The sequence below is a fragment of the Tiliqua scincoides genome, chromosome 8 (genome assembly GCF_035046505.1).
Source record: "Tiliqua scincoides isolate rTilSci1 chromosome 8, rTilSci1.hap2, whole genome shotgun sequence".
Lineage (NCBI taxonomy): Eukaryota > Metazoa > Chordata > Lepidosauria > Squamata > Scincidae > Tiliqua > Tiliqua scincoides.
In genome coordinates, this window is record NC_089828.1 from 53,814,595 (window position 1) to 53,839,634 (window position 25,040).

The 25,040-nt window shown below is 44.3% G+C and overlaps 1 protein-coding gene across 5 annotated transcripts in view; it reads right to left on the minus strand.

The window, feature by feature from the left end:
- The window catches only part of NF1 (neurofibromin 1), a 177,285-nt gene extending 152,766 nt beyond the window's left edge, over positions 1-24,519 (minus strand). For all 5 annotated transcript variants that reach the window (XM_066634972.1, XM_066634973.1, XM_066634971.1 and 2 more), the window contains exons 1-9: positions 24,309-24,519; positions 15,851-15,994; positions 13,794-13,877; positions 10,220-10,410; positions 9,126-9,232; positions 5,911-5,978; positions 4,880-4,955; positions 2,675-2,832; positions 1,733-1,906 (exon numbers count right to left, since the gene is read on the minus strand). In XM_066634972.1, the coding sequence (XP_066491069.1) occupies positions 1,733-1,906; positions 2,675-2,832; positions 4,880-4,955; positions 5,911-5,978; positions 9,126-9,232; positions 10,220-10,410; positions 13,794-13,877; positions 15,851-15,994; positions 24,309-24,368 (1,062 nt within the window). In that variant the 5' untranslated portion in view covers positions 24,369-24,519. The remainder of the gene's footprint in view (positions 1-1,732; positions 1,907-2,674; positions 2,833-4,879; positions 4,956-5,910; positions 5,979-9,125; positions 9,233-10,219; positions 10,411-13,793; positions 13,878-15,850; positions 15,995-24,308) is intronic.
- Between the last annotated feature and the right edge of the window lie 521 nt (positions 24,520-25,040).

Genomic DNA, 25,040 nt, shown 5'->3' on the forward strand with positions numbered 1-25,040 from the left:
GTCACCATTTGCAGCTTTCAGTTTCAAGACTGCTCCCATCTCTGCAGTGCTCCAGACTTTGGAGGCAGACTATCTGCATTCAGACTTCCCACCAAACCAGGGTTATTCAAGAACTTAATTGGCAGGTCCATTTCAAACCAAAGTTTCCCATTTTGGTTACTGGCTGATCATAAGGTAGGGTAGATACTCCCCTTTATAGTACTTAAAATTTTTGCCAAGTAATCAAACTCCAGCTATCACTTTGCTATCTCTGGGTCAATCAGAGGGCAGAGTCTTTCAACTCTGAACAGTTTCTTTCTTGCTAAGAGGGCTCATTAGAAGCAATGCAGAGATCATTTGTTTCTATAGTAACTTTCCTGGGAAAATTTCCAGCCAAAGTTAACCTTTTATTCTCCTCCATTCCCTTTTTCAAATGCTGCTGCAACCTAGTTCCTTTTTGCAAATGCAGGCATTTGGCAGAGGTCTTTTTTTTCCCCCAACACCAGGATGGGATCCTCCTTTCCATTTGAAGCAAAGTCCCAAGCTACAATTCAATGCATCATTACTTAAGAATAACTCCCGTGGAAAGCAGTGGGTCTACTGAGTAAAAAGGGTTGCAAATATATGCAGCTGCATCTCTCTACTGTGAATTGAATTGCACACTCTCAGTTACGTGTTATATGTTGTATGTTATATGTAGAGCTTCTGGCTTCACACACCAGACACCTTAAAGGTGGATTTGATTCATGGTTCTCCTGCAGGGTTCGCAACCTATTTCACTTGCATATCCCTTGACAGCCCATTTCCATAAATTGTACCCTTCATATTAGCAAAATGTTTGTAATAATACAAGCCCTCATTTCCTCTCTATGAAAGCCCAAACTTCATGCATTCATCACGTTTTCTCTTTTCATCTTTTTGAAGAACAGAAGACTCTGCCTTTGCACTGTTTTGCACCAGAAGTGTCCTGAGAAATTCTCAGTGATCGATCACTTTCCATATTATGTTTCAGCTTTTTTACTGTGCTGGTTTTCAATCACTGGTTCATACATGAATTGATGACCAAAAACTAGCTATTGGTGGGGCTTTCACAGCCAACTAGCTACCTCCCTTCCTACCTTGCAAGGCATTCTGGAGCACAGCCTGCCTTTTTCTGCCATTATTCCATTCTTTTTCAAGTACCCCTAAAGGTCCTGTTGAGTGTCCCTGGGAGTACATGAATACCAGGTTGGGAACCACTGTTTTACTGATGTTGTTTACAATGCACTTACTCTGATAGTATTTACAAAAAGGTGGTGAAGACCAGAATTTTAAAAGAATAAAAATGTATCTTATGATATTTTACTATGTTTTTAATAAATTAGAGGCTACAGTTCTTAGGTAACAATTAGTGGTAGGCTATTTTTCAGGATCTGGACTCGGGTAAAATCAGACAAAACTATAGTCAGACACCCCCCTAAGTTTAACCCCCAACTTATCCGAGGGTCATAGAAAATTTCATGATTTTTTTTGGCTCAAAACCTGTCATCGACTTATCTGTGGGATCGACTTATGGGCGGGTGTCTGCAGTGCGTTTATCTGTTCGGAGCCTGAAATCATAGTTAAACTTTGTGAACTGCAGTTTGGTGCAATGCCTGATTTAAGCATTACTGAGTTTACATTAGCTGCAGAGTCATTGATGCTCACACCAGACGGACTTGTCAACCCCCAAAACAGAGCCTAGCGTAAACTGTGGGTATCCTTCCTTTTTTACCTTGAGATCAACCACCATAGACTGTACGAGAAGGAAAATGACAGAGTTGTCTTCCCAGCTGATGTAGGTAGATGCTTTGCACAGTTTAACACAAGCAATGGCTGCACTTTCAGTCAGCTGTCTGCTTCCGCTGTGGCCTGCAAGTGCCTTCCTGAGGTTGTCTAAAAACAGTTTCTGCAGGATTAAAAATCCAACAATGAAAGAAGTTATTAACTTCCAAGGCTCCATCCTAGAAATCTTGGATTCAGGTCCCTAATCAGACTCTAATTTACTGTGAGAGCATCACCCTTCTCTTTGGGATCTGCAGTGCACTTTTTAATATTAGTAACATCACTTAAGGTTTATCTAGCCCCTTCAAAGTATACACATGAATTATCCCAATGCAACCCTTATAACAACCCTGTAATGTAAGTACCACGTACTGCAGATGAAAAAGACTGTGGCTAAGAGTAGCTTGCCATAAAGCCGTCTAGAGCAGCAATTTTCAACCTTTTTCATCTCACAGCATGCTGACAAGGCACTAAAATTGTCAAGGTTCACTGCACAGAAAGCAGGAGCTTGCAACCCCCCAGTGGCCCTACTAACAAATGATCCTCCTGTGACACACCTGCACACCACCTGCGGCACACCTGTGGGCCACGGCACAGTGGTTGAAAATGGCTGATCTAGTTAATTCATAGCAAACAATATAAATGAAAAATGAATTTTAAACATTTAACCATTAACTATAATATTACTGGGAAGATGCAACTGCATGTAGAAATGCAGCATATCAAGAAAGTTCTAGCCTCGCCTTCTACCTAAAGTGCTAGCTTTCTAGCTTATGTGCAAGGAAATTTTCACATCACTTTGCTAATAAAAATCAACCAACCATCGGCACATGTTTTAAAAAAAAAAAGGCTAACTAGCATTGACCATCAGACGCATTTCAGCATTCTTCACCTTGTTTATTTTATTTTCCTCCACCACATCCTTTGCTATGTCTTGGATGATTTCCGGACAAAGGACAAGGAGGATGATTTGCAGAGGCCAGACGGCTGCTTTGCGCTTCGTGCTTTCAGCAAATCCATCCACCAAATCAAACAGCTTTTCTGCAAAATCTGCATTGGTGAGAGAAGAAAGCACAAAAGCCACACACACACTGATTTCCGAAGTATTGCTGCGATGCAAGAACTGAAATGCCCCCCATTCTTAGCTCAGTATCAATATTCAGTGTCACTGCAACAATGCAACACTTGAACTGAAAATTGCATTCCAAGTTTTGACAACTTTCAAGGAAAACAGACACACCCCGCACAGCCAGAACATGAAAAGTGTCTTCTCAATATCTTTTTCAGGAAAGCACAAGCTAAAGACCCAAACATGACATTTCTCCCCCAACACATCTGGGAGAGGGAAGCTGTTCGAGACCCTACATGTCAGATGCAGTCCACAGGGTGATTTTGTTTGGCTCTCAGAATCCAAACCGAAGTTCAGGGCTGATTCATTGTGTAAAATCCTGGAAAAAGGCTGTACTGAACCCCTTTACCTGACATGCTTGTTTACTACATGAAGGGGAATTTTTGCCATGCAGAGAATTCATAGGCGTAAAGTCTAAGAAAGGGCTAGATGATTTTGGACAGAAGTTCTCAAACTGGGGCATCATGACACCCCAGCCCAAGAAGCTCTGCATCTGCCCACTTAAGGAGTGAGGCAATGGCAGTGACACAATTGCCATGATCGCAGCCTGTGCAGCTGGGGAAAAGGGAGGTTTTGCAAGAAACCATAAGTGGTTTGTGGTTGCTTTTTTCAGTGTTCTGAGGCATGGGAAGCACTACAGAGCTGTCTGCAGGCTCCCCACACTCCCCAGAGGGCCAGCACGACCCACAGTAAGCAAGAAGAAAACCCCTTTTTCCTCAGCAGCAGCACAATCATGTCGCCGCGCCCCTCCTCTCCCCCTACAAAGACTTATGAAGTCCCAAAATTCTCCCCAAGAGTTTGGGAACCTTTTGGAGATATAAAACTTCTTTCAATCTGCTAGGGTGAAAAGAGAAGACTGAAGCACATCGATGGCAGCTTTTTCCCTTCTCCAAGCACTAGCAAAACCACACTGAAATAGACTATGTCCAGAATCATGCAATGTCGTGAATATGTACATGTTAGGCCTTGGATAGCATATGGAGCCTGAACCAAACTAAGTCAGTAACGGAGAAGTGGCTAGCAGTACCTAGCTGCAAGAATGTGAGTAAACAAACAAAAAGATTGTTGTCTCTCCTTTGCTGGCCAGAAAGGACAACAAGAATTACAACCCATTGGAATGTAGCACCTTTGCAGACAGAACAGCACCTTATCAAGTTGATGAAATGCAGCTGTGGATCTACAGTTGGGAGGGGTAAGAACTAAGAGGGCTAGCAACCAGGCCCACTTCGAGAAGGTTCTGTCCTCAAAAGTTTCTGATTGGACAGTCTAAATAAGTATGAAGTCACCTCAGTACTATTAGCATAAGAAGTATAATAATGAGGCCCAAAGGGTGGGTCCGGTGCTTCTTGAACAGAGGTTTTGGGGTGCAACATCCTGCACGCTTTGGAGCTCCATTGTCCACCATGGGCATCTGGCCTCACAGGTAGCCTGGAGCTAAAAGATCTACAAGAGTAACCGACCCAGGTGAGAGTTAGGGATTAATAGAGATAGCCAGCTAGCTTTATTATTTTATTGCTGATACGTTTCCTAGATGTTTATGCCTCTAGCATTTGCTACCTTATGCAACCTCATGTATTTAATAAACTAAGATATCTTTTACTAGGTTGTTTCATTGCCTGTTGGGGACAAAGGTTCAGAATCCTGCCTAACCGTTCAGCAAGCTACCAAGTGCTCACTGAGGTCTAGTGACTTGAGGACTGAAGCTTTAACTGGAGAAAGCGCTCAGTGCCTGCAAGGGATAGAATTAAGCCTAGAGGGTCTCAGTGTCCCTGGACGGAGACACTGGCACGTACAGGGTGGCGGCAGTACTATTGAACAGGGGGCCTTGAGGGTTTTAGGGTTCGAGAACCAAGAACTCTGAGCACCCCAAACCCCCCTGAGTTTGAGACATGCAATAATTGGGGGGAAAAAAGTTATCTGGCAAAATCTCCACTCTGATTAATAAGATATCCAGCCATTATGCCTTACCTGCCAAATCCGTCTGTGGGGTCTGGTACAGTTTTGTAAACTCATCTGGATAGTTTTCCACCCAGTTCCAGAAAGCCTGCACAAGATTGCAACACAGGTTAGAAACCACACTTGGGCAGCAAGACTATACCAGACTATACACATTTACCTGGAAATAAGTTCCATTAAAATCAATGGAGCTTACTTCTGAGTAAACATGCATAGGATTGCACTGCCAATTTAGGAAGTACATTTGACTCAGGAGCTACACTTAGAAGAATAAGGGGTGCTGCCTTGTCCTATCACCAAGTTCTTAGAGCTGCTTCATGTGGGTGAGAAAACAGAAGCATCCAAGATTTTCCATGCTACCCTGTATCAACCTAACTATGGAGCTAAGCAGGTTTGTTCAGTGACTGGACGAGAGATAGTCTGACAACTTCATTTATATTGTCTTGAATCCCATGATGGAAGAAAATAGCTCTCCAGGGCAGAGGAGCCCTGGCAGTGCTGCTCCAGGGTTTCAGACCAAGGTCCTTCCCAGCACAACCTGGACTGAGCCTGGAAGCTTCCAAATGAAAAGCCTCGGCTCTACCCCTGAGTTACAGCCCCTCTCCATATCCCCACAAGACCTCACTGAACTTAGCTTTCAAACAGAAACTACTCTTCATTTATTTAAAAATATTCCCACCCTACCTTTCCCTCCCCAGGGGTAGGCACTCAACAACAACTTAAAAATTCAAAGACAATATTCAAACCTGATATTGTTTGGGTAGGCCCACCATGGTGTGGGCATTCCCCAGCCTACTTGACCACCCATCACGATGTAAATCAAGCTTCCTTCCTCCAAAACACTGCCAGTGCTACCCAATGAGCATACAACAAGCAAACACAACAGTTTTTCTAGAGAAAGACTCTGTTGCTAAGGCAATGGGAACGGCTTCATGCAAGGTATGTGCCTTCTTATACAGTAACTCTCATACAAGCTCCCAGTGCTTTCTGCCTTCGTTTCTGCAGACACCATCTAAGAAATTACAAGCAATGAGGATACTTGCCTTCTCAACACTGTTGATAACAGCCAGTTGTGCTACTTTCTTGAGGGCTTTAAATTTAAAGACTGTCTCTGTTACAAAACAAAAACAAGGTCATTTATACAATGAATGCAAGAACAGCAACCCTGCCGACACCTTGACACCTCACAAGTTCACTCAGGCCTTCTCTGCATGTGCAGCAAAATGAGGGAGTGAAGTCCAGAGGAAACAGACTATGCCACTTCATACTGCAGGTTGGTTGTGAAGGAAGTGGTGGTTGGTTGTGCAGGCTGGTTGTGAAGAGTGGTGGAGGACAAAGCAGGAGTTGTGCCTAATGGTTAGCAGCAGCCCTTTCTCCCTTGTCTCCACTTCACACTCCTTCTTGGACAAACTGGGATCTGATGAGAAACTGGGTGCAGCTGCCACCACCCAAGACTAGCAAAGCCCATACAGAAAGATAACGCCTTGGGAAAACCTGTCTTCCAGGTTACCAGAGAGTTCCAAAACCTGGGTGATCCCCTTAGGAAAAGGTAGTGGTAGAGTGTGGTTATCTGGTAAGTGTGGCAGACCCATTCCCTCTGGACTGAAATTGTATCAGGCAGGAAAAAGAGTAAAACCACAAGAAGTGTTTTAAAAGTTTCTTCCTTCGCAAATGGAGGCAAAATATCAAAACAAGACACATATTTAAAAAACAGGTATGCCATGAAGGACATATTGGCAAGGAAATTACAATGCAAGCAGCAAATAAAATAATTTCCCAGATGCAATTAACATAAGAACAGCCCCACTGGATCAGGCCAAAGGCCCATCTAGTCCAGCTTCCTGTATCTCACAGCAGCCCACCAAATGCCCCAGGGAGCACACCTGATAACAAAGAGACCTGCATCCTGGTGCCCTCCCTTGCATCTGACACAGCCCATTTCTAAAATCAGGAGGTTGCACATACACATCACGGCTTGTAACCCATAATGGATTTTTCCTCCAGAAACTTGTCCAATCCCCTTTTAAAGGCATCAGTTGCACAATACGACTATCAAATTAACTGAACACTGTTCCTTTTTTAGTTACTCATGTTGCCCCAGGAACTTTGTTCCTTAAGCTCACAATTCAGCCAGATAAGTGGGTACACCTTTTGCTAAAGCAGCAGCTGCTCTCTTGCAATAGGAATAGGCCAGTACAACTAAGAATCCTCACCACCACCCAACTAAAAAAACCTAATCTAAATACAGTACAAAGGCCTTTAGTTTCTGGCAGAAAAAGGGAGCACCTCCACAACTGTGGTGCCACCACCAAGCAGGCCCTATTTCTTGTTGCCACTACCCCCCCACAACCTCTGGCAGGAGTGGCACTTGCAAGAGGGCCCTCTCAACTACACAAGATGAAGCAGTGCTCTCCTTTGCAGAAATTGAGCGACTGAGATATCAGACAAGGAGGGCAGAGATGGTGCGGCATCTGAGGGACAGGGAGAAATGGTTGTGTCTTCAGTTTACCAGGGAGCTGTTGCAGGCAAACCAGGAAATGAGCTACAAGCTCCCAGAGGACTCAACCTCAACTGCTTCCAGTACAGATGCAGCAGCATGGGATGTCTGCATGGAGAGGGCGGTAGTCAGCCAGGAGCAGGCACTGGACAATACGACTGTCAAGTTCAAGGCATTAGCACAGCAAAGGTCCCAGGCTGCTGTGACACTGCCAAGAACAAACTTCCACAATTGGGAGAGGGGAGAGAAAAGCACTGTGGCCCCTGTGGGCTTCAGCATCTTGCCCAAGCTGGGAAAAAGCCACTAAAGGACCCTGTGAGCAGCTGCACCAAGTTTGTTGGCTCAATCATTTCGCCATCGCCAAGCACCTGGATGTGAGGAGAGGCTGTTCACACAGCAACTCAGCACTGGGCAGGGTTAAGCCAGGTGCTGGAGCCCTTTAAGAGGACGAGGGAAGAGACAGGAAGGGAAGAGGAGCCAGCACAGGGCAGGCAGATGGAGAGAAAGGGAGAAGAGAAACTGGAAGAAGACAGATGAGTACGCTAGAAGGAGGAAGGGTGGTCCAGAGAAAAACTAGAAGAGAGGATAGAGGACCACAAAGACTTCAAGGGAAACGAAGCCCTTTATTCCAATGACTGACAGTCTTTCCTCAGGCAACGAAAGAGCTGCCCCCAGCAGGAAGAGGAGCCTCTACTGCTCAGGAGCTATCCTACCCTTTGAGAGCTGGCAGAGGTTTTGGCCTTTTGGCCAAATCAGACCCTTTTGGCCAGATTCACCCTCATATGCCATCCCCTTTTGCTCTGGCCACCGAAGAGCCATCTAACTGACAACAGACCTGAGTGGCGGAAATGCAGGATACGGTGGACATTTAAAAACATCTATTGAATAATAGGACAGGGATTTGACCCTGGAAGCCCCTGGTTCAAATCTTACTTCAGCTACAAGCATGTATGAAGCCTTAAACAAACAACTATTTCAGTTTCAACGCTACCATCAGCCACTCGTGGATAACATCAGGGGCAATTGTGATTCACTTCACTTGGTTTTAATACCATTAGGGTCAAACTAGACATGACATGGGGATCTGCAATTAGCATCTCACACTTTAAAAACAAAACAAAATAAAATAGCAGCCCAAGGGAGGGCAAATTCAGATTGAAACTGCAGCACTTACAAGGGGAGTAACCCTTCCCTGCTTTCCCCAATTAAAATCACCATGGTCCCCTCTGAAACTGCTATTTGTCCCATGGAAGAAACTTACAATCATGGTAGGTTTTCCCCTGCGGGGCAACTAGCAACTTGAGGGGGAGACGACTTTAACCATGAAGACGACAAGAGGGAAGAGTTTTAAAACCCTCCCCCAGCACCTTGGTAACAACTGAATTTTTAAAAAAACTGATAAAAGCTGTGGGATGTTCCAATCAGGTATCTCCTGTGCCATGTTTTTTGGGGCTCTTAACAAGTTAACGTGTGTGAAGTGCTTTGAGCAACTGAGCGAAATGCTGTGACAACATGGCTATTATTATTTTTCCCTTCAAGCAGCACATCTCAATAAGCCACAAAGAAGTATTACAGCAGCTATAAAATCTGGCCTACAATCAATTTTCAATCAGACTACATTAAAGTAAGAGCACTACTGCTCAGTTCTTTACTGTGTTCACTTAGAAGTAAGCCCCACTGATTTTAATGGGATTTGCTTCCAGGTCAGTGCAGTTAAACCCGCAGCTCTAACCAGGAATAATTGAGAGCTTCCAGGCTTACCTTGCAGGATACGCTTCAGTTTAGCACAATCCACACTGATGTACTGTAAGAGTTCAATGTCATGAACATCCGCATTGTCTTCAGAGCACACTGTCAATTCCTGTAACCTGGAAAAGATATCAGCTGCTCAAAAATGAGGACAAAGGAGGTTTGCATCCTCAATAAACCAACTGGCACCCCTTTCAGATTTGAAACCAGAATGTGTCTCTCATGCACCCTGGCAACAAAACCAGGCTTTGGAATTAAAGAAGGGACCATACCTCTGTGGTAGAGTACATGCTTTGCATACAGAAGGTCCCAGGTTCAATCCCTGGCAGCATCTCCAAGCAGGACTGAGGTTTCCAGCCTGAAACCCTCAAAAGCTGCTGCAGTCAGTGGAGACAATACTGACCTAGACAGACCAATGGTCTAACTTAGCAGAAGTCAGTTTTATATATCCCTAAAGTCATATGCGTAGGGGAGGAAAGGGGTACATGCCCACAATGCGATCACCAACATACCTGTCTGAACTGGGCTTCCATTAAATGGATAAGGGGAAAGGACCTTAGAACTGAGGTTCTTTTGTTTGTTCGAACTCTCCTGACATTCAATTTTAGAGGATGTCTGGTGTCCTGGGTCTGGTGTTGTATGAGAGGGAAAAGAGCATTCCTCTATCCACTCTCTATTCATCCACCTCTATCCATCCCCTGTATGATTTTGTACGTCTCAATCATGTCCCCCTCTTAGGTGCCTTTGATTTGAGACTGAAGAGCCCCAAACACTGTAGCCTTTCCTTGCAGGAGAGGTGCCCCAGTCCACTAATCATTTTGGTCACTCTCTTCTGCACCTTTACCAGTTCCACTATGTCCTTTTAGTCAAAATACAACAAGTAGGGAACACACGAAGCCACTCCATATTGAATCAGGCCATTGATCCAGCGAACCCAGAATTGTCTCTCACTTGCCATGGCTCTCAGGCATCTTGGGCTGGATCTGTCCCATCACCTGCTACTTGCTGACTGGAGGTGCTGAGGACTGAGCCTAGGACCTCTGGCATGCGGAGCAGGTACTCTGCCACTGTGCTGAGGCCCCTTCTGCACTCTTTCACACACTCACCTGGTGGAAATACGGCTGAAGACTGCATTGAAGTTATTGCAGCTGAGAGAGAAGAGGACCCCAGAGGCAGAACTTCGAAGCTCTGCTGCATGCTGATTCCCTTCACGGTAGGTGTGGATGAAATGGCAAATCTCCGGCAGCAGCTGCTTGACCAGCATCGTCTCATCAAGTCGCATCGTGTCTTTTGGTTGCTAAGAGGTTACAGTTTATTGGTACGGACAGCAGCATATCCACGGAGGGTTCCCTATGCCCCACCATTTGTAACACAGGAAATGCTTTATATTCACAAGCTATTGGCATTCTTTTCATAACCTAAATATGTGCATGCATGCGAGAACTCATGAGACACACATCCAACTAACCTGTGGAAAAGTACAGGGCATCGGCTTGCTGCACTACTCACTACAGCTTGTAACGGCACTTGTGTTACAGCAGCTCTGGCTATTCCCCCACTTGCATGCATGTGGCACCTCCCTGCAACGGGGAATTACCACACAGCAAGTGAATACAAGCAACTCACTGTCCTTCTCCCCAAGCATATACAGGGTACCTGAAGGCCAACCTTTTTCCACAGGGACCTGCACAGTTTATTAGGACCTGTATCAATGGTCCTTCTCTGGGGGCTCCCATTACAGATTAGGCAATAGCACAGTGCTACAATCATCACTGCAGTGACCCTTCTCCAAAGGTAAAGCAGGCATCTACTATGAGCTGGGTCTTTTCAGTGGTAGTACCAATCCTGCAGAATGCCTTCCTCATGCAGGTTAGCTGGGCACCCCCCATATTTTCCTCCACAAAGTGTTTGGAGACTTCTACACCCATTATCTATGGTGCTATTGCATTTGTTCCTTCACTGGTTTATGCCATGAACTGGGTGGTATTATTTTTGCTACTAATTACTGGTTTAATTTTACATTGTTTTAATTATGCTTTATTGTTAATCACTCTGGTTTAATTTGAGAAAAAAAGTGGGATATTATGGCACAGCAAGCTGGGCCACACTGGATTACTGGCACAGTTCAGGGTGCAGCATCAGGCTGAAGCGAAGAGACAGGGCAATCCAGGGACTTGGAGCCAAATGCTGGATCCAACTTATGCTTCACAGAACGAAAAGAACAGGCTGTGGGTCCCACCACTGCATTTCTATATACATATATTTATAAGGTGTCAGATGACAAACTGCAAGCTATTTTGCCTGCCATGGCTTGGAAAGCAAATGTTCAAAACCCGTCTTAGGAATCACAAGCAGCTTAGAGATGATCTCATTTCATTGAGTTTGGAACTGTGTTAAAAGAAACCCACAGGAATAAACACAGAATTTTCACCCAGAATCCCAAGTTCGGCTTTATAACTATGCAGCTTAGCAGAAAGAGCTGCCCAACTGACTGAATCCCCAAGGTAGTTAATTAAAAAAAGTAAAAAAGAAGCAAAGAGACTCCAAGAAGAGAGCCAACTGAAAATAGGAGCATTTTTCTGGACACCTCAGGACTAGATTCCCACTGGAAGTTTAGACAAATGTAAACTAGGAAGCACCTGCAAAAGTCATCTTTTGCAGTAAGAGAAAAAGCTGCATTGTCTGTATACAGTATTAAGCCAGACTGAAATATAACTGTGCATGTGTCCAAAGAGATTGCCAGTGAACTTACAATACCAACGGGATTTTTGCAGTTTTAATGATTTTTTTTAACCTTCCTGCACCAGCTGAGCTGCAAGGAAAGGGAGACACCTTTTAAAAAATATTGTCCTGTGGCACTCAAGGCAGTTTTAAATCTCTGCGCTAAACTCCTGTAATAGTTTTTCTGGATCCAAAGATAGCAAAATCTGAAAGTCCGGGTTCCAAGTGCAACGTGAATTACTTTTGCCCAGCTACTCAGTGGTTATGGCTGGTTTTGCTTTTTATTTTAAATAAAAATCAAGAATTGGCCATAAAGAACTTTCTAAAATTTGAAACTGTATAAAGGGCAGGAAAGGAGCAGGAAATGCCTCAAAGACTTCTGTATTAAGTTAGTCAAGGGTGACTTCCCGTTATATTTTCATAGATGAGAGTCCACATTGGTGTACAAAGAATGAAGAAATAGCTGTACATGTCAAACCCTCTGTCCATTTCCTGATGGAGGCAAAAATACATAAGGAATCTACTGCAGGGCTTTGCAAAAAAAACACCTATATTTTCTAGTCAGGTGAAGGACCAGAGGTTTAAAAAAAAAAATCTGACATACCAGCATCAAGATACACACTGCACACTGCCATTCCTCATTACAAAAACATCTGGATTATCCAGATGTATCTGAACTAATTCAGATATATCCAGAGTACAGGCAATTCACAGTATGTGACAACAATGTGATTTTATCTTTTATGTTGCTATAAGTTTTATTACATTGTTGTTTCCATAGCTATTCTTGCTGTGATATTTGTTCTTATTGTTGGGTTTTATTGATTTGTGTGCTTTTTTGTTTATTTAAATGATTTATATCCCACCTTTCTCCAGGCAAGGACAACCAAGGCAGTTTGCAGAGTTTAAAACAGAGCAGGAATAAAACAATTAAAAGTATAAAAGCAAGTCAAACCCCAATGAACCATGTAAAGACAGTTAGACAGTTGATTAAATAATAAAACATTTAATTTATGTTGCTGTAGACTGTATTTTTATGCTGCTATTGTTCTCCCAATTGATTTTAATGACAAAGCTCACTGGTTCTCAAACTCTCTGGAAGCTTGAGGACCAGGGTAAGCCTTTGTGGAGGCGGGGTGGAAAGCAGCGATGTGATCCCCAGCCATTTGATCACGTCACTGCGAGGGACATAGGGGCTTTGTTGTAATTCACCCTAGTCCCTGCTGGCATCCAAGGGGTGCAGGGAGTCCTGCAGAACCATCTGCAGGGCTCCACGGACCTCTAATCACTGAAAAAACATGATCACGACCCACTTCCGGTTTCGCAATCACAACCAGGAAGTGGGTTGCAGTTGAGTTTTACCAGTGTTTAGACGCATAGGGCTCCCCATACCCCAGACACTGGCAGAGTCTAGGGTGAGTTAAAACAAGCCCCTATGTCCCCTGCAGTGGTGCAATCCTGGGGATTGCGTCAATGCCTTCCCCCTTTCCCCAAACCTTACGGAGGCAACAGCAATGGTTCCCAGGCTGGTGGGTCACAACCCACCAGTTCAAGAACCACTGGCATAGCCAATTTGTATTGTTTTACATAATTTATATTTCACTGTACTGCATAAGAGTTTTAATTGGTACTTTTTTAATTGGTACTTTTTGTATTTATTGTTTTTGTTAGAGCCCAATCCTATTCAATATTTCAGCGCTGGTGTAGCTGTGCTAATAGGGTGTGCACTGCATCCTGTGATGTGTCACTGTGGAGGCAGTGACAGAGGCCTCCTCAAGGTACGGGAACATTTTTTCCCTTACTTCGGGGCTGCATTGCGGCTACACTAGTGCTGGAAATTTGGATAGAATTGGGCCCTTAGACTCCCCTTTTTCTGGGAGATAGGAAGGATGAAATTGACTAAATAAAACAGGATGAGGTTTTTCCACATACAAGGTATGTGTTTATCAGACTACTCACCCCAGCCAGACATTTTTCCAGTGTATCCAAAATAATCAGTTGAGAAAGATACAAGTTCTTTTCAGCAGCTTCTCCAAATATTCTCTAGAAAACAGGAAATAGATTGAGAGTTTAGAAATAAGAACAGTGGTAATATTTATGTGGCTCCATCAATATACACAGCACTATACAGAGAATGATGGGTCAGCTTCCTGCCCCAAGGGACTTGCACCCTAAAAATCAGACACACAGGCAATAACAGAGAAAGAGGGAAAGAGAGGGAAAAATATGCAATTATGGATTTGATTACATGATGTATACAACATGCCTGCTTCACAGCTTGGAAACCGGAGACAGGCAATATTCTTGGACCTCTAGCACCAGGGATGTAACCAGAGAACACGTGCAACATTTCCTGCAAAACACACGCCCCCAAGGCTTGTGGAGACAGCCAAGGGCAGTTTGGAGTGAGAGGAAGAACAGGATGCCAACCAAGCATCTGCTTTCATAGGGGTGCCTCAGTCAATCACAGCTTCATATTAAGTGGAGAAACCGAGCCCTAATGCAACATAATGGCTAACTCACTGGATTTAAAATGAAACAAAGAGTGTCATAACATTAACATGCATCATTTTATAACATAATGAATGAATACCTGAGTCAAACTGAGAAGCTAGAAATATGTAATCAACTTTATCCAGGTACCTATCCTTAGAAAGCACATATAGGTCGTGCCTCGGCATCCATGGGGCTCCTGTGGGTGCTGAAAGCCGCAGGTAATGAAATCCGCTGTTCAACCCAAATAGGATCTCCTGGATGTAACTGGAGGTCATGCCCTGGAGGACGTCTGAGTTGCAGTGAGGTAGTGCATGGCTTCCCCACAACTCAGAAGACCTACCAAACATGACTGGAGGTTGTGCCTGGGAGGTCCTCTGTGGGTCCTTCTAGTGTGGGTTTGAAACCCATGATGGGTTTAAACCGCAGATACCAAATCCAAAAATAATGAAGACCCACTGTATCATAAATCTTAATACGTGTATGTATGTGCGTATATATGTGTGTGTCTATATATATAAACACAAAGAGCTTTGAATTTAAATTTCACATTAAGTGTGCTTTTTGAGATCCCCCCCTTCAAACGCTTCAGTTCAAATATTTTGGCTTGTGAAAACGTTTGAGATATTTATACAGCATGCAAAATGAACATGACATCCTTTTATAGTTCTGTTTACTCAAAGTAAGTCAAATCACCCTGCAAAATAATTTTAAGAATATTTCCCATTGGCTTATTTGCCCTTCATGATAGAAACAGATTTATCACTTGTACAAATTAGCTAATTATCTTTCCTAGGTCAATCATATTATACAGTATATCACATTTTTTTATTCGTTTGTTATACAGTTGCCCCTCATCTTAGGCACAGTTGACCTGCACGAATTCAACTTGATGCAGTCAGTAAACCAAAAAGGCAGTTTAAATACCTTAGGCAATTCCGTCCGCCGTTCCACTCACTAACTGCATGCCTGACAGTGAGCACAAGATTTTAGAATGAAGCTGTTGTGCCCCCCAATGGTTTCAGTTCCTGCCTATCCCTTTAAAGAGACAGTCTGTATTTTCCAGATGTAAGAGATTTTCAAGGTAATTTTGAGTCTATGCAATCTTAGTTTTACCCTCTTGAATGCAAGTAAGCCTGTAAAGTCCAGAGGTAACTGTATTCTTAACTGTACTTTCTCCTTGCTGCCTTTGCTTTGATACATATGACTTGTTCCATCTTCACTGTTGTATATTTGTTTTTAAACAACACAAATAAGGGTGCTAAACTGAATCAATTTAGGACATAATAAAGTTTTTCAATTCCAAATTTTCCAACAAAATTCATATCACATCAGTTTTGACTGACCCAGTTTAATCTATGATGTGATCCTTTAGGATTTTAAGGGCCCTCATTTAAAAAAGATTGCATTATAAATAGGAAACATTTTGCACTGGAGGATGAATAACAAGTTTATTTATTTCTCTTCCTAGATTAAAAGTACATTCACCTGTATATCTGCAGCAACAAGAGAATACTACTTACCATATTGTTAACATTTTTTAAGATATTGGTGAGACCACTGATGACCAGGGAAAACTTGTACTTGGAAATGTTGATGAGACACTCCTTATTATGTTCTGTGCTGACTTTAGTGTGAGTAGTCTGTTGGCCAGCTTTGATTGGAAGCTGCAGGAAAAGGAGGATCAGTAAGCACTCGCTTGGAACAAAACATGCAGAATTGCAGTCCACTGCATTTAAGACATCATTGGTAACTGGAGAAAATGTTTTTACTCTAAAAGCAACTTTGCAAGAGCACTTTCTGAGATTTAAATCTCTGGCAATTCCCCTCCTTGGAAGCAGAGACTTGCCATGCCAACCTGATCTCACTAAACTTGTATATGAGGTCAAATGAACCTGGGCATGAGTCTAAACTCACATGGAGAAACAAGATTATAAACGCATTATCAGATGAGTTCAGGAGTGATTGACAAAGGTTGGACACTGTGGGAAGCAAGATCCCAGACTTGATGCATCTTTTATTGAAACCATCTCACACTCAACATTTAAGTCACCTGGACAAAATAACTAACAACAAATTCCAGAGAAATGCAAGATTCTCATGTCACCTTAAAGACCACCAATTTTACTGTGGCATGAGCTTCCACAGGCATAACTCGACTGCCTTTCATCACTGAAACAGTGATAACAGACTAACTTGGACTCACATTTTACTATCCAGGTTTTGAATGAGACCCAGACTGTTGCAGGAGATTTAAAACTGTTAAAACTCTGGATCGCATGAAAAGTGTTAAAACTCTGGATTGCATCTCCAAAAAGCAACACAGGTAAAACTTGAAACAACTCAATACTATACATCCAAGATACGAATTCTCCTCTGTGAACACTAGGCACTTTGTTCAAGCTGTAGTCCACAAATTCTTCAAAAGGTCACAGACCAATCATTTCCCTCCTACGTCATTTACTAGAGTTGGCTGGTTGCAAACAAGGCTCAGCCACGGAACAGAATCTCATTTTTTTTAAAAAGGCCACTTTGAGGAAGTTGCACTTTTGATTAAAATAATATATACACATGCAGCACTTACAGACACACTAACTTATCTGCATTTCATGGACAACCATCAAGTGATAAAACTTTAACAGTTCCCTATTAAAAACACTGAGACAGAGTAATAAGTAATGGCCATCCCATAAAGCAGTAGTTCCCAAACTTTATAGCAGCAGGACCCACTTAAATGACATTCTATCGGGACCCACCTAAGTTTACAAGACTTTAAAAAAAAGGAGATCTACAAAGAAATAATACAAATAAAATAATAATAGCCAGAAAAAAGACCTGGGAAGCCCAATCCTAACCTGCTCTGGAGTAGGCGAATTAATTCCACTTACCCTGAGTTACACGCCAGTGGGCTGAATGGGGATACTTGGAACTGCGCCACCTAAATCGGTGGCACAGATCTGAGCATCATGGCATTAGGCCAGACCTCCCAAGAGGGGTGTTAGGATCTGGCCTAAGTGGCAGATCCTGGCACCACCTCCCTCCCTCACCCGCCCTGCCCAACCTTCCTCCACCCCAGAATGCCCCCAGAACTCCCTCCCCAAAACCTTGTGCTGGCAGCTCGCCATCAGCATGATCTTACCCATTTACATCGGCACAGAGGCTAAATCTGGCCACCGTAAGGGACTTATGCTGGCCCAGCTCAGGATTGCATTCTGAAACATTTATCTCCCTACATTTCCACGTGCTTGCAAACTGCAGGAGCTGAGCTCTTTGCAAAGTAATAGCAGCTACAATATGATTTTTGAATAGTCTCAGGGCTTGAGGCAATTCATTATCTGATCTTTCCATCACCCTTTGGTGATCCACCAAAAATCAGGTCATGACTCACCAGTTGCTGAGCGATAGCCGAGTGCAGCAGTTCTCAAACTCTCCCAGAGTTTGAGAACCACTGCAAATTATTGCAAGGGCGGGGGGAATGAAGCAAAGCAATCGCCTGGATTGTGCCACTTTCAAAGGGCACAGAGGCTTTCCTGCACTCACCAGAGCTTGCAACAGACTCCCAGAGCGGCGGAATCCCCACACGAGCCTCTGCAGGGCTCCCCAAAGCACGCAAAATATCAAAATAATGATCATGACCCTGCTTCTGGTTTCACAACCAAACGCAGGTCATGATGGTTATTTTGCGTGTCTGCGCACTTCGGGGGGCCCTGCAGAGGCTCGTGCGGGGCTCCCAGTATCCCCGGGAGCCTGCTGCAGCCTCTGGTGAGTGCAGGGAAGCCCCTGCACCCCTTGAAAGCAGTGCATTGCAGGTGATTGCTTCACTCTGTTCCCCCCTCCCTGCCCTTTAAGGGGGGCAGAGGCCAGGGCCCTCAGGCTGGGGCATCACAAAGCCCTAGTTTGACAACCTCTGGCCTAGTAGTACAGCACATGTTCTGTATGCAGAAGGTATTGGGTCCAACCTTCACAGCTACTCACTGGTTACTCATCTGGGAAGTAACCTTGACTCTGCTTCAAAAGACACACATCCCATAACTTGACTGTCACACATGCACTAGCAAATGGTTTGCATTCTGCAAGTAGAGATGGTGGTTCCTGGCTGCCACAGGAAGTGCCCCTCCCCCCAAATCAAAGTGATTCAAGCATGTCATTCAGAGGCAATGGAATTTCTACAGCCCAACATTCTGCCTTGTATGCGGTTTGACTCAGTCTTTGTTGGATTACTGAAGGCCTCTATTGAGAGACAAACTGCATGCTCTGTTTGGACTGTTAGGTGTACAGACGCCTCATTTTCAGACTTCTGATAATTATGCACATTTTACGCTTTGTGTGGCTATCTGCTGATTTCGTCCCATTATCAGTCAGTCCCTCCCAGGGGCTGCACTTAAACTGCTAAACCTACACAAACTGCCCACAAAGGCTGTTGGGCTTAGTCTGCATTGAATTCCTTTTATTCTTCCATATTTACAATAATATTTTTTTGCACACTGATAACTACAGCTGAAAAACAAAACATCCTTTGCCAACGCCACTTGGATCTTCATTTTCAAAACTCTATGCACTGGATCATAACACCAGGTCAGTCATAAAACTAAAGACTTTCCCTGTGTTTTTCCACTTCCCGGTAAGTTCGTCAAAATGTTACCAGACCATCTCTTTCCATCAACAACACTAGTCTAATTACATTCTCATGGAAGTTCTGTCAACCACATTTACTTCCATCAACTGAAAAACACAACTTTGACTCAATCTTAGAAGTACTTTTCCAAAGATTTGGGGGGCGGGGGGGGGGCGGGAACATATGCCCATAACTTGAGGAACAATGGAAGTCCACCAGTCCCTTAATTCCTCTTAGGAAGTTTAATTTCTGCAGTTCAGCCACTCCTCTTAAAAGACTTCAATCTCTCAAGCAGGAAAGTACCTCACTTTAAAGATGGTGCAATAGCTTAAACAGCTGAACTCCGTAACTTCTCATTTGTTAACCAGCTCAACCCCACAAGGCACAAATGACATCAAATGAAAAATGTTAAGGTATTTTAATATTTGTCAAAACACATGTCCTTTTATTATTGGAACATCTCTGAAATGTTAAAGTTTCCAAAACCTATCTGTCAATACTGAACTAGAGGGACCAATGGCCTGACTCTTCAGAATACTGCTTCTTATGTCCCTATGGCTCCAATTTTATACACCAGTGGTTCCTAAACAGTGGGTCAGGACCCACTGGTGGGCCGCAACCTGATTTCTGGTGGGTTGCCAAAGGGTGATGGAAAGATCAGATAACTGCCATAAGCCCTGAGGCTATTCAAAAATCAGGTACTGTAGCTGCTAATTATCTTGCTTAAAGCTCAGCTCCTGCAGTGATAGCTGCTAACTGGAACTAAGCTCCTGAAGTTTGGAAGCATGTATAAATAATGTTTGAGGGTAATTTCCTGGTTATTGTTACTTCTAAATAAATAAAATATTATTTCTTTCTAGCTCTCCTTTTTTAAGAGTCTCTTAAACCGAAGTGGGTCCCAATAGAGTATTGCTTAAAAAAGTGAGTCCCAGTGCTAAAAGCTTTGGGAAACACTGCTATACACACTTTCATGGGAGTAAGCCCCACTGAACACAATAAACATTACTTCTGAGAAGACATGCGTAGGAGTGCACTGTATGTATGCCAGATGACAATGAAAATTCTCATTTTGGAGTGATGTGAAGGATCCAACTATAAAACAGCGACACCCAACTATTTAAAATAAGGGTAAAAGATGCTCTCTCTGCATACATGTAGGCCTTTCTGTTGCAGTTTCAGAACACTAATATTGCTGAACTATACACACAGCACAGCTAAATCGGTTTCTCTGTCCAATCTATACAATCTATACAGAGTCTGTCCAATCTATACAGAGTCACTCATTGGAGCCAGTCGAACAAACCACCAAATTATATCTGAACTCCCCCTCAGCTGTCAGAAAGGCTCTGGGGAAATGGTGAGGAATCTATTCCTCTGACAGTGAAGAATCTCCACTGGGAAAATTCCGAATACCTTATTCTCCATATAAAGCAGCATCAACATTTTCACAACCCCAGGCCAAGAAACGCTTCCTGTGTCTGCCCAGAAAGTCCTAAGCGAAGATATTGTACAATGGATCTTTTTTCAAAATGAAGCGTCTCCCCAAGCCACTTGAAAAGGGGCAGTTCCCTAATTCTCAAAGGCCAGCAAGTTCCCTGACTTCCTGGATCCCACTTACAAACTCTAAAGAGCAAGTTCCAGTTTGTTTGGATGCTTACCTTGAGGGCACACAGAAGGAATTACTCCTCCCCATTCACAAAAGCATCTGTGGTTCCCATGCTACAAAAGTGAAGCTTCAGCACACCCAGAGGACCCTTCCAACTCCTTCATGATCTGTTGCTTCCAACAGTCAAATTTTCCCCATACAAAAGGGTCCCTGCTTTGTATGGTTAATGGATAGAGTTTTGATTCGTGCTCCATCCTTGTGCCATGGGAATGGATGGGACTTTTGTGTGAGGAAATATTTTCAATCTGACACATGAATCCTTCATTCCGCATGACTCCCACTCCTCACAAAAAAAGCTGCAATGCATCCAAGCTACTTTCCCTCATCTCACTCCATAAAGTATCACAGATTCCAAAATCCAAAGTGTGTTAGTCCCAATTCTTCAACACATTTATCTTGAGGAATTGTCCCTCCAATACTCTCCACTAATAGCCCCCCTTTACATGTCACAAGGGTGGAACCCAAGCTTCCTCACATCCTCATCTCCCAAGGGAGGTCAGCTGTACTGAATCCAGCTAGTTCTCCATCTCACTCAAGAAGGACTCATCTCCTAATTCTCCCTCCACCTCCTACTGCAAAATGAGCCTAAACCCCATGGAGGGGGACCTCACTGTACACATCATGCAATTTGCCAGGAAAAGCCTCTAGTGAATTTCAGGAGATTTAGGGGACTTGTCCCATAAATACATCAAAGCATCTTGAAGCTTCAAGGAACAACAGATGGATTGAGATATAAGACTTCATGGCCCAGAACCCATTTTGTTAGATGTGCAGCTAACCCACAATAGCAGCTACCTGTTAACTGTTAACAAACTAATAGTTACCCCTTGAAATTTATCATCAGAAATAAACTGCAAAGCATCATCCAGCAACTTTCCATCTTGCCCTCTCCCCCAAAATTATTCAATCTATCTTTGGCACCACACCAAACTGATCTAAACAGGAACATGCCCAGAGATATGGCTCCCTAAGCCTTAAGGCATGCACTCCAACACATCCAGAGGGGGCACTCAGTGGTCTCATTTCCACAGAGAACACCCAACTATTTTTCACCGCATGGAACAAAACCCACTGGTGTTGCTACTCCCTTTCTGCTCATGTCCAAGGCACCCCACTGCTGACATTCCCAATGTCACTAGCTCCAATTCATCTTTGAGGGGGAGGAAGAAAAGATCCAATAGACTCACCCAGCTACAGATGAGTTCTGCAAGGCATCATACAGCTGCTGCATCTCCTACCCTGAGCCTCAAACCCCCCCCCCCCCGCCAAAAAAGATCATTTGGCCTTTTAATCTCCCGTAGAGCAAAATCCAACTGGTCCGGCTGCTCCACTCCATTTCAAGCCCAGAGTGTCCCAGGGCTGCCATTCCCCAAGGAAAGAACTCCAGTGCATACTTAAAGGGAGAAGAGAATTTAGAACAGGGGTGTCAAACATAAGGCCCGGGGGCCAGATGTGGCCCCCGGAAGCTTTTTATCCGGTCCTCAGGCTCTCAACTGCTGAGCAGTGCTGAGGTGTTACTGCTGAAACAGCAGCCCACATGAAAATAGGGCTCTCCCATATCTTGAAATATGATCAAGATTTGCGTATTTTCTCTTCTGTCATTTGCAGTTAATGAGAACAAAGTGCTGATTTCTGGTCATTAGCTGCTTAATGATGTCACTTTCTGGTTAATGACATCATGTCCGGCCCTCAGCAGGCGTCCTGAATGCTTTCAGCCCTCTGTATGAAACCAGTTTGACACCCCTGGTTTAGAAGATGTGTTCCCACCAGGCTTGGACGGAAACCCACTCTCCAGCTACTGTTCATCTCTTCTTCCTACTCCTCATCAGAACCCTCTATGCCACTGCTTCCCAACCTATGGTCTGTGGACCACAGGTGGTCCGCAAGACCCTGAGAAGAGGTCTGTGAGGTCTTAGGAAAAGTATTTTCCCTAAAGAAAGATTCATTTTCAAGTTCTAAGGCCAAGTTTTATAGTCCAGAAGATCATATTGGAATATGTATTGGGGTGTACTGGGATACAATCTAGACTTTGTGATTTCCAAGTTCCTTGGAAATGAATCTTTCTTTAGGTGGCAACTCCAGCTACAGAAGTTTTAGTGACTACAAAAAATATTTTATCACTTCCAGCATCTTAATGAGCAAGCACTCCCCCCACAGAGGGCAGAGAATAGACCATCCACAGCCAGCAACAAAAGCAGCAACTCATGAATTTTCTCTATAATCTAATAAATCTACTCTAATTATTACAAATTTAATTGTATTTTTTGCATAGGGGTGCTAGGGGGCTTGCATGAAGTCCAGGTTCTTTACCCAGTGTAATAATTAGTCTGTGTAATTAGTGTGTGGAACTCGGTGTATAATTAGTCTGTGGAACTCCTTGCCACAAGTTGTGGTGATGATACCTGGCCTAGATGCCTTCAAAAGGGGGTTGGACAGATTTCTGGAAGAAAAGTCCATCACAGGTTACAAGCCATGATGAGAATATGCAGCATCCTGATTTTAGAAGTAGGCTACCTCAGCATGCCAGATACAAGGGAGGGCACCAGGATGCTGGTCTCTTGTGTGCTCCCTGAGGCATCTGGTGGACCACTGTGAGATACAGGAAGCTGGACTAGAGGGGCCTTTGGCCTGATCCAGCAGGGCTCTTCTTATGTTATGTGTAAATATCAGTTTTGAACATTTTAGTTTCTTGAGACTTTTCCCCCCCAGTACTTGTTTTAAAGGTACAGAAAAGGCATTAACCAGCCATAAACTAATCAGCCTTTGCCCTATGGTAAAGGACCATATTCAGACACATAACTCAGGAGACAACAGGTCAGTTTATACTGTATATTGCCCAGCACATGTTGCAGCCTTCTGTGCAATTACTCAGAAGTAAGTCCCAAGTGAATACGTTGGGAGTTACTTCTGAGGAAACAAACATAAAAGGGGACTGGGCAGACTGATGTCCATCACAGGTTATGAGCCGTGATAGGTTTGTGCAACCTCCTGGTTAGAAGGAGGCTACCTCAGAATGCCAGGTGCAAAGGAGGGCACCAGGACCAGGTCTCTTGCTGAGTTGCCTGCTTCTGGAGACATCTGATGGGCCACTGTGAAATACAAGGAAGCTGGACTAGATGGGCCTCTGGCCTGATCCAGTGCGGCTCTTACATTCTTATGGAGGAGGCAAGCGCAGAGACACTATTTAGTCTGTGGAACTTCCTGCCCCAGGATGTGGTGGCGGCACTTCTACACAGGGTGACACTGGTCTGTGGAACCCTGTGCCACAAGATGTGGTGGCGGCTCGTCTTCTACCTGGGGTGACAATGGTCTGTGGAACCTTGTGCCACAAGATGTGGTGGCGGCACTTCTTCTACCCAGGGTGACACTGGTCTGTGGAACTCCCTGCCACAAGAAGTTGCAGTAGCACTTCTTTTACCCAGGGTGGCACTGATCTGTAGAACTCCCTGCCACAAGAAGTGGCGGTGGCACGTCTTTTACCTGGGTGGCCCTGGTCTGTAGAACTCCCTGCTGCAAGAAGTGGCGGTGGCACTTCTTTTACCAGGGTGGCACTGAACTGTGGAACTCCCTGCCACAGGACGTGGTGATGGCATCTGGCCTGGGTGTCTTTAAAAGGGGACTGGCTAGACTGACGAAGTAAAAGTAAGCTCCCCCCACCCCTCCCCGGCACCGTGAGCCCCCCGCCCCCAGGCCCGCCCACCTGCTCGTCGAAGCGGCTGACCACGGCCTGCACCCACTCCACGGGCTTGTGGGCCGCCATGGCCCGCGGGGGAGGGTCTGAGGGGCCCCCTCCTCGCTCAGCTGCTGCCGCCCTCCTCCTCCGCAGCCATCAGGCCCCGCAGGCCGCCATGGCAACGCCGCACCGGAAGCGGGAGCCCGCCGCCCCCAACTCCGCCGCCGCCGGGAGGGAGGGAGACGGGCAGCGAGAACGAGACGACCGCACTGCGCACGCGCGGCAGGCAGGCGAGAGGCTGGGGGAAGGGACCGAGCGGGCCGCGCATGCGCGCCAAGGGCGCCGAAAGCCGCCGGGATGCCAAAGGGCACCGCGCATGGGGAGGAGGGCAGGGAGTCATGGCGCACGCGTCAGGCCTAGGGAGGGAGAGCGAGAGTGCTTTGCGGAAGCCGTAAAGGTACGAATAAACTAGAGTAACGCTCCAGCACTTCATGCAACACTTGCGGGTTTTATATAAATTAGTGTATATAGAATTTATAATTGTATAAAGTATATAAGTTATATAATTCACTTATATCACATTTCTTTATATGCACATATACTATGTATATAAATTATATATAAATTATAATAGCATTATAATGTTATAGTATATGATTATATAGGTATATAAGTATACATTGTGTATACATGCACGCACATGCACACACGTTATGTGTGTACATATAATACATATATATGTATATATAGATATAATGT